Raw genomic sequence first — 9,637 nt, 5'->3', positions numbered from 1 at the left:
TCCTAATAGTTTCTGACTTCTCTGTACTGATATCTTTAGATCTATTCCAAACTGTATCCCCTCTACTCTATATAAGTCCTTGTCCTCTGCATTGATCACTGTTAATTGTGAGCATCAAGTCCAGAGATAAAGAAGCAGTATTGTAATACATTTGGTGGAGACAAACTGGTGCAATGATACCAAGAGATCTAATGGGAAATAATGATTGATGAGTGAGTTGTAGAATTACCTTTAATTAGATAATGTGCAGTGCTGTAGATACTGTCTATTTGAAAATAATGGCTGGCTAGCTGGCTGGGAGGCTGGAACGTGTTGATCTGAAGCAGACTTGACAGTATTTGCCCTGCTGCTGGCCAGTAGCAGGCCCTCAGCTGGTTAGTGTGGTCTGGAGCTAAATGGACCAGGACTGGGAATGAGGTAGGGCATAGGTCTGCTAACAAGGTTGGAAGATCAAAGTGGTTTTGAATTGTAAAAGCTTATAATAGAGACCATAGATTAGCCTTAGAAACTGAGTTCTGAAGCAGGGTCTTTGCGCTATAAGGACACGTGATAAAACAGTAATTGTACTCATAGGTGGAAATATTCTGTGAAAAAATTGGCTATGCTCAATATCCATACAGCATTGACTACGATAGTGGGTTTATTGCGTTTAAGGTTATTAAATATGGGATTGAAATCCTCTAAATCAGTGATTACAAGGGAATTTTATCAGTAGAGAAGCTGGTGGATCCCCACACAGAGAAACACAGACAAACAGCAAGTGCTGTGGTGGGCAGGGCCAAAGGGCAACCAGAGGGCGTAAAGAGGTCAAAGATCAGGGTTGGTAGCAGGAAGCTGGCAGGCGGACCTCAGAGAAACACTGAGAGACAATTGGTCAGTTCAGTACTGCGGTGGGCGAGATGAAGGGAAGAGGGAAGTGACTGCGCCGTGGTAGGTTGGTTGGTCGGTTGATTGGCAAGTCGGCCTGCGCCATGCGTGTCCAAACTCTACACGTCACTGGGACTCAATCTGTGGAGAGAAAAAGTGAGAAACGTGATGCTTGGACCGCAGCAGTAGCTGGACTCTAGCTAATATGCTCTCACTGTCTGGGGCAAATTAATATGAATTATGGGCCAAATTAAACATTCCTGGTTTTTTATTGCATTAACACTACAACCATCCATCAATTAGGCCGAGCTTGGCAACCGCACTGGGTGGTAGAAGTCATCCCTCTGAAGTCAGAAAATCTAGAGGCCTGCTGCAGTGGAATTTATCCATTAAGACAGGCTAATCTTTACTTTGTAGGTTCCATAATTTCATTTAGCTGCAAAGTGTGTGCTATTTTTACCACTCCACTCCATCAGACACATAGCAGAGAACACTTATACACACAAATCCTTGCGTTGCACGCACGATATTTACTCATTTACTGTCCATTATCTCTGTAATTGAAAGATTACTAAACCCCTGAGCAGCGATTGTCAAGTCATAGCTTAGCAACCATAACTAGGCATGTCAGGCCTGTCAAGTTTTGGATTTCTACATGTTAAAGCAAAAACTAGAGAGCAAAAGAGTATGGAATGGATTGTACCGTGCTTAGCTAACTAGCTTACTGCAGTAGCAATCTAGTGTTATTTCAAAAAGGAGCTAAATATATTATTTATGGCCTTGGCCTTCACCATCTTGAAATCAAAATATGTGAAAATAGGACCCAGGTTTAAAAATACCGAAATATCCTTTAACATGGGGGTTTATGTGGCCAGCCTCAAGTGGCCATTCCAGCAACTAAATTTTTTGGCACTTTTTAACTTTTCAGTCCACAGGTTGCCGTACTTGAGAACTTCGTCATCGTCATTAAAAAAAACAACAGAGCTTTACACATTAAAAAGTCAGTTTTCAACTAACTCATAGAGCTTTAACCTATTGCAAACAACAGTTGCCATTTCAGCCAACCAAATCCATGATTGCCGGCTATAAATTTTTCTAAAATCAAGGACCCATTGTTTAGAAAAATTGCTACGAATTTTGATTGGTAAAACTGCCATGCTTAAAATTCTAAGCTACATATGTGCAAGAATGGAAAGATTGATAAGTGTAGCAACAAAAAGGAGGGCTTCGCAAATGGACAGTTGGCTAAAGCACTTCATTGCTTTTAAAACTGATTGTTTGTATTTGTTTGCACCTACTTGTCTCAGTGATGCGTTTGTCTATGCTAAGGGGCTCCCTCAGGCCGTCACCCCCAAAAGGAGTAGGTGTGGGGTCCTTCACTCCATTCTCCTTAGTTCCTCCTGGTGCTGTTGCCTTAGCAACGCCTGCTGGTCCTGTTGTCGGAGCACCACTTGGGGGTGAAGATGTCTTCTCCTCTGTTTTCTCCTCCTGTAGCCAAATATAGAAACACAAGGGCAGGGACACACACACAAAGAACACTATGTTTTTTTTATAGTGCTACCACGCCATGTAGTGGTGTCCACCAGTAAAAGCACAATGAGTCAGCAGAATAGGAGAAGTTAACTGTCTATCAACTGATGATGTTAATGACTGTGTTAAAGTTTGACCTTGTGTCCGTTGGTCTGTCCGTTGCCTGGCCCCACGTTATCCAGGGATCCAATCTTAGACTTAGCTTTAATGTTTAGCTTATGGGACTCAATCTTCACATCACCTCCACCTGAGGTAAAAGAAGGTTAGTATGAGACCAGCATAGGATAAAGTAGCGTTTGAAGGGAGTAGAATCGAAGTTTTAAGATCCACCTGGCTTATGTTTGATGTTGTCCTTGGAGCCACATTTGGATGTCACCTTGCTCAAATCAACCTTCTTATTTAGGATCTGCACCTAAAGAAGAGGAGAGATCATAATGTAGCCTCTTTATACTAACTCATAAAGATGCCGCATCCAGTACAATGCATCTATACTTCAGCGTCCACTCTATCCACTTTAGAAAATCACTCTCATCCATTATGATGCACCCGGTGCATTTAAAAAAGGATAACATTCAGTACAAAACAATGAGTATTTGGGAAAAAGGATACAACACAGCAAATGCTGGACTATCTACCCATGCTTCATTCCCTGCTTTGCCCTGTTTAATTGTTACTGAAGGTGCCTTTTTGTTTTGTTAGGCTGGTAAAGGATGCTCCATTAATGCAAATAAATTGAGACAAGCTATAATTGGAAGATGGGAGAAGGCAGTTCTTAGACCGGTGTCACATGATGAGAGTGTTTGTTCAGGATCACAAGGAATCATCCTGATTAGTCTGACAGTAGCTGGCACTGATGGATTTTAAGAACCGGTGACCTGTGTGATGAGATCAATCATATTTGAAAAACAACAGTACGTGGACTAAAATTTTATTAGAAAACGAACTAGATTAGTTCTGATTGCCTGATTGACATTAGAGCTCTCCCTCATTAGAGGATGTCTGGCAGTTAAAATACTAATGACACGATTTTATAATATAAACACAAATATTTGATCATTTTAGATTGAGGAAACACACCAGTAAAATTTGAATATCGGTGCAACTAGCATAGGACAGTATTTGTTTGTATTATGTGGAACATGCTTTGGAACATACTTTTACATGTGTTGTACATTTGATTGCATTATTGTTTTACATTTACATGTAAACAACAACATAACAATGTACCGAGCACCTAATGTAATCAAAAAAATGGACAAGACAAAGTAAAGACAATTGAGTAGCATGACAAAACATAATTACATGATATAATTATATAGTAATGTATTTTATAAGATCATGCTGCATCAATATATATAGGGATATGTACAATCCACATTCCAACTGTTGGAGTTCCATTTTAATGTTACATATGTTCTGGCAATAATTAAGATTTCTGTAAGCTTAAGAGCATTTTCACGACAACTGTTTAAATTGATGATGTGTACCAAATGGCATATTTCAGGGTCCACAAGGAAATTAATCCTATGGATTTGTTATATGAGATTACAGGTTTCTTTGGTATTAAAACTAAACAGTTGCTGACATTGTGATATGTGTGACCGGTCTAGCCTATAGCTTTATTTAATGCCTCTACTTGACCATTTCCAGTATAGCAGCCCAAGGATGGAGTATGATAGTGCTGCAGGTGTTTGGAGCAGATGGGAACAACATTTAGAAGGGTGGGCAGAAGGACCTGTGGTCAGTTCATTTTAAGTAAAATCAATCCTAAATGAGCCGTAAATGTGCCAATTACGGTGCATTTATTCTTAATTACACTGAAAATGATAACCTGTTCATGTAAATGTTTGATATTTGGAAAAAAATTGCTTTCTGTATTGTTGTAGTTGACGCTTCTCGCCCTGATGGATTCTAAAATCTGTGTGCAGAGATTAAATTAGGAATAACACTAGATTTGATTCCAGACTGATTCCAATGTACTGTATCCTGTAGCCAGACTAATTTGATTTCTTACCAGTAAGTATCCAATCTTGAGTCCTTTTCAAATAAGGATCATCCTATATCATTGTGATTAAGTTTTAAGAACTATGTCCGCTTCTGCATAAATACACTCTAATCAGGTGTAAGCGATTTACTATGCATCTAGCCATGGTGAGCCAAATGTACATACCAAGACCACAAATTCATCTTCCATCCCTTTGTGACAAATTAGGTATTTTTGTGGCTGGGATAAAAAGGAGGTTCCCAATTGAGCCAGACAGCCAGAATGAGGCAAAATTAGCAGAAAATGTGATATGCATCCACCCTAACTAGAGACTGCCTCCAGCGCCAGCAGTACTTACATTGCCACCTCCAGGGACATGTTTGATATTGTCCTTGGAGCCACAGCGGGACGTGACATGGCTGAAGTCCAGCTTTTTGTGCACTATCTGAACCTAAAGACAGGCAGGCAGACACACAGACAAGCAAGGAGGTGAGGAGACAGAGAGGGAAAAGAAAGAAAGAAAAAAGAAAAGTATGACAGGCAGACAGAAAAGGGCAGCAGAGAAGAGCAGATCAGCTGGCAGCTTGAGTTAACAGGAAACAGAGGAGCCTTGCTCTGTTAGTATGGAAGAGATTCTGTCATTCAAATCAAATGAGTTGAGTGATTGGCTGCATTATGTGAAAACTTAATCAGAACATGGCACTGTAAAAATGGTTTTGGGATATTATGCAACAAAATCATAATGGTTCAAATGAGGGTACTGCTAATTGGACAGATTCTTTTAGGAAATGTTTTTGAATTCTTAGAAAAGTAAATGCTGTACCAAAGGACGAGGATACCAACTGAGTAACAACAGAGTGCTTCCATAAACAGTATTAACCAAAAACGGTCAAACACAGGACAAGCACTGGAAGAGGAGCTAGAGCACATGCAAAAGAATATTTCACAGGACAATCAGTGATTGTGTGTTAAAGTGGTTAACACATGCTCTTCTAAGCAGACAACAAGATGTGGAAGACAAAACATGTTCCTTTTACTTCAAGTGGTACATTCTAAAAAACAACACTCATTAGCCTGTTGTTTTGCCCCGCAGCCAGTCCCACATTTCTAAGAAAAATTACTGAACTGCAAATTCCGAGTATGGTTTGCCAGGATCCCTGGATTTTCTTAAAGCAAAACTCAAGAGACATGGATTTTGGCCCACTGGACCTTAATATTGAATGATGACCAAAATCAATAATGTGGCATGTGTTGAATGCCATCTCTTTGATATTTCGACTTTCACCTATGTCTACAAGCAGGGTAAATAATTTCACAGCAAGGGTTATATCACAAAGACAACAAACATAGCCAAAGTGAAAAAGAAGGAAAACATAAATGAATGAATGAACAAACAAATAAAATCATCTCGGGTTCAAAAGGGACACCATAAATACAAAAAGTACTAATTAAACGATCAGATCTGAAGATCTGAAGCATAAACCAGCAAGATGAATATCTGTGTCCAAGATCCACATCTCGGTCACTGTTAGAGGCAAGTGTCTCTGATGCAAAAACAGCAACCAGGCAAAGTATCCATTTGTGTTTTGCCAACAAATATTGAATATAATTCTCTGCAGGGTAGTGTACTGTAAAAATGTCAAACCATTCATTCAAATCCTTCGGCATTTTTGAAAATAAAAACAGACAAGAAAAAAAGACCCAAAAAAATACCCCAAAACACAACATGGCATACACTATCTGGCGTCATAGGACAACACTGACATTATTTGAAGAGTAACAGTACAAACTTTTTTATTTGAAGTTTCAGGTGAACAAGCAAAGCGAGCATAAAAGATGATGGGGGCACTCCTGCTCAGGCATGGGAGCAGTGGGAGAGAGAAAGTTGTAAACACGGAACATGCTGGATTCAGTATGGGACTCTAGGAGAGTACAAATTGTGTAAGTAGTTATATGACCATGCATGGGGTGGTAACATCGGTGAGGTGTTTCAATGCTGGATAAACCTCCAAGATTTGAAAAGAACGAAAACCGATGTGGAGGTCGCTCTGTTTCTACTGGACAGGCGAGTAACGTTAGTGTTGCTGTTTCACACAAACGATGGGTCAGCACTGTCTTGTTTGTTGTCATGTTTGTGATGTCTGATCCCAACTGGTTAGCTTTGTCAGCTTTACCACAGAGGTCAGTGTGTGTATGTGGTGGAGTGAGTGTGTGTGAATGGGTACCCGTTCGGTAGAGAGAAACAGATCAGCAATATGTCTTGTTTAGTAAATGTACAGTTTAAGTTACAATGACCGGTGAATAAAGACCGCAGCTTTTCAAGACTAAAGCGGAGCACCCATGTGTAGCTTGCCAACTGTTGAAAGAGTGAAGGGGGGTTAGCCCAGAAGTTACCATCGACTTCAGCTCTGGAGAAAAATAAGTCTCCCCTGTACTTCCTGACTCACTGTATTTTTGTAAAAACTATTTCAAATAACTTGCTAGTTTTTTTACTCTGTTCTTCTAGAGTACTGCACAAAACCTGCCACCTTGCTGAGGTTAACTTGCCCTTGGCCAGCAGACGCTGTGGATTCTGCCATATTTCAGCGTAGAGTAGTAGCTCAGAGTAGTACAGGTTGCATGAATTTGGGGAGCAGAGCGTCTGATGGGCACTGAAAGGAGATGTGTGTTTGTTTGGCAGTTGAGTTCAAATGTCAAATAACTCTCTGCAGAAGTATCCCTTTAAGGTGATGAACACCAGTGCACTGTTCACATGTTGAGCGTTCACATGTGGTTTACACATGTAACATTTTCGTAAGCATTGCACTCTTTAAATGTGTTTCCCCATTATTTTGACCCCTTATTACCCTGTTACATACATTGCACTCTAATATTACCCAGATACACCCCCAGTTACTACCAAGCTATTACTTGGTTATTACTTTGGCAATTGCATGGTAGTAATTATTACCTCTTTATTATCAAAGTATTACCCCACTATTACCATGTTATTATCAAGCTGCGTAGGAATTGTTTAATGTCGATTTGTTCATGCATGATTGTTTTTAATAAACCAGCAGTTATTTCAAGACAGTGTGATCATTCACTCACACATAAAGGAACCATATTCTAAAATTTTCATTTTGACCACCCACTCCTGCCTGCAGCAAAGTTTATATCGCCAGCTCCCGCGAGATTTGCACTGGGTCCCGCGGGATCCAAATCCCAATGCACTCTCTAGTGTAAGGGTGTAGATGGTAGGGACTCACTCTGGTCTTGGCAGCAGGGGTGGAGGGATCGGAAGTCTTGTTGTTTGGAGTGGAGGAGACCTGGGGAGACAAGCAACCCCTAGTCAGTACAACCTCCAACAAACCACATGCCACAGCACAATAAGGTCAAAGAGCAGGTGGCGGGGTGGAGACAATTGAGGGGGTACTGAATAAATGGGTTAGTAGCTGGGCCAATCAAATGAGTGTATAGGTTGTTACAGTAATTCAAAAGAGAAGCATATTATTGTATAGAATATAACAGCATGGATCAAATTCACAAGGCAAATGTTGACAGTGTTTCCCCTATATTCATTCAGAAGTGGCGTTGTGCCTCTGCTGAATTATGACCGCCACTGCTAAAATTTCCCATGATCATTAAACTATATGCTAAGTAGCATATAGTTTAATGATCTAGGTTCCTCTCCTGGTTCTTCACAGAACATCTACGTGAAAGGTGCTGTTATAAGAGCAGCGTAACTCCTGTAAGGGATCGGGACGTGTGCATAGCGAGTGCTTGATTGTCCGAGGGCCAGAAAGTGACAGTGAATGCAAGTGGAGGAAAATATTCTGCCAGTAAATGTATGTGTCAGTTACAGTGTGTCAGCTTCTCAGGACAAAGAAAAGTCTGTCTTTTGATTCCCCAACTGCTGGAAAAGTTAAGCTGGTTAGTGCTAGCTAAATCCACGATGTGCGGAGATCTGTCCTTACATCGATGACAGATTAATCATGAAGCGGTCATGTTCAAGATCATGTTTGGGTAAAAAACTAGCCTATCTAACCGGGATTTTAAAGTTTTTAAAGATGTACATGCATTCAGATATGTTCTTTGATATCGACAGAATGAATGAGGAAATGAAACGGTGTGTCAGACAGCCGCCTCAGGCTCTGCAGGAGGGGAGGAGTCAGAGAGAAACTGACGGTTTTCCAACTTATCCTGTGAACCTAACCTCCTCACGAGGGTTTATCACCCTCCCAGATATGTGTAACTGCAAATCAGATGTACTGTATCAGATGGATAATGGAAACCATTCAATAAACTGTAAACTGGAGCAGATGTTTTCAAAACATATCAATGAATTACAGTAGGTTAGTACCAATAAAATACAGTTTATATGTTAGTGAAAGACACTATCAAATGTTAGCACAAAGAAGGGTAAAAGGATAATTACAAAACCAGAAAAACAACATCAAATATCACATTACTGGAGTAAGTACTATTGTTCAGAAAAACACCAGTCAAATTCCTAAATACTGAGGATGGAAAGGTTGGAAGACCAATAAGCTCCTGTTGAATGGAAAATGTTAAGTCATCGACATATATTGTTTTATTCAGTTTGCGTGGACTGGAAACACAGAAAACACCTCCAAGGTTAGGGGTATATATATATATATATGCATGCCAGCACCTCTGAAGACTTTGTATCTTCTTAGTTAGTTTGTGTTGTTTATTTGTTTTCATTTGTTGTTCTTGGTGTGAGTATTTGATGAGAAGATCGATATCACTTTCATATAACTAAATGCATGGAAAACAATAACTTTTTGTACTGTATGTATGCACTGTATGTATGTACTGTAAGTAATTTGCTAAATAATTAAAATGTATCATAATTTTTAAATTGTAAAGATTTTGGAAGATCTTTCCTTCTGAGAGTTAGATGATTAGATTAATATCATTCTCATGTCTGTACATTTACTACAAAGCTGGAGCTGGGATATATATATATATAAATATATATACACAGCTAGCCTGACTCACTCCAACATTCAAAAATAAATCTACCAACACTGTTAAATGAAAATCAACAAGATAGGTGCTAATTACTAATCTTTATGTGTTGCCAGGTATAATTCCTAATGTTGAAGAGAGCCAGGCTAGCCAAGCATAAAGCAGGCAAACCTTTCCCCAAACAAACTGTCACACAGGTGTCTGAGCCATGTCAGTCCATGACATGATATGTACCTTTATAACAGTGGAATATAGAAAGCATGCACAGGATCAGTCAGTGAA

General features: G+C 39.7%; 1 protein-coding gene across 1 annotated transcript in view; it reads right to left on the bottom strand.

Annotated features, from left to right (window-relative positions):
• Window positions 1-617: 617 nt before the first annotated feature.
• The window catches only part of LOC119884028 (microtubule-associated protein 4), a 19,568-nt gene continuing 10,548 nt past the window's right edge, over window positions 618-9,637 (bottom strand). Inside the window, exons 2-7 of the mRNA XM_038694502.1 lie at window positions 7,630-7,689; window positions 4,740-4,832; window positions 2,728-2,809; window positions 2,535-2,644; window positions 2,166-2,355; window positions 618-1,008 (exon numbers count right to left, since the gene is read on the bottom strand). Of these exons, the coding sequence (XP_038550430.1) occupies window positions 1,004-1,008; window positions 2,166-2,355; window positions 2,535-2,644; window positions 2,728-2,809; window positions 4,740-4,832; window positions 7,630-7,689 (540 nt within the window). The 3' untranslated portion in view covers window positions 618-1,003. The remainder of the gene's footprint in view (window positions 1,009-2,165; window positions 2,356-2,534; window positions 2,645-2,727; window positions 2,810-4,739; window positions 4,833-7,629; window positions 7,690-9,637) is intronic.

This window comes from Micropterus salmoides, unplaced genomic scaffold (assembly GCF_014851395.1).
Source record: "Micropterus salmoides isolate LMB-PRFRI ecotype aquatic unplaced genomic scaffold, ASM1485139v1 Ms_hic_scaffold_31, whole genome shotgun sequence".
Lineage (NCBI taxonomy): Eukaryota > Metazoa > Chordata > Actinopteri > Centrarchiformes > Centrarchidae > Micropterus > Micropterus salmoides.
Note: the sequence above shows the minus strand (reverse complement) of the source record. Positions and strands in the feature narration are given on the sequence as shown.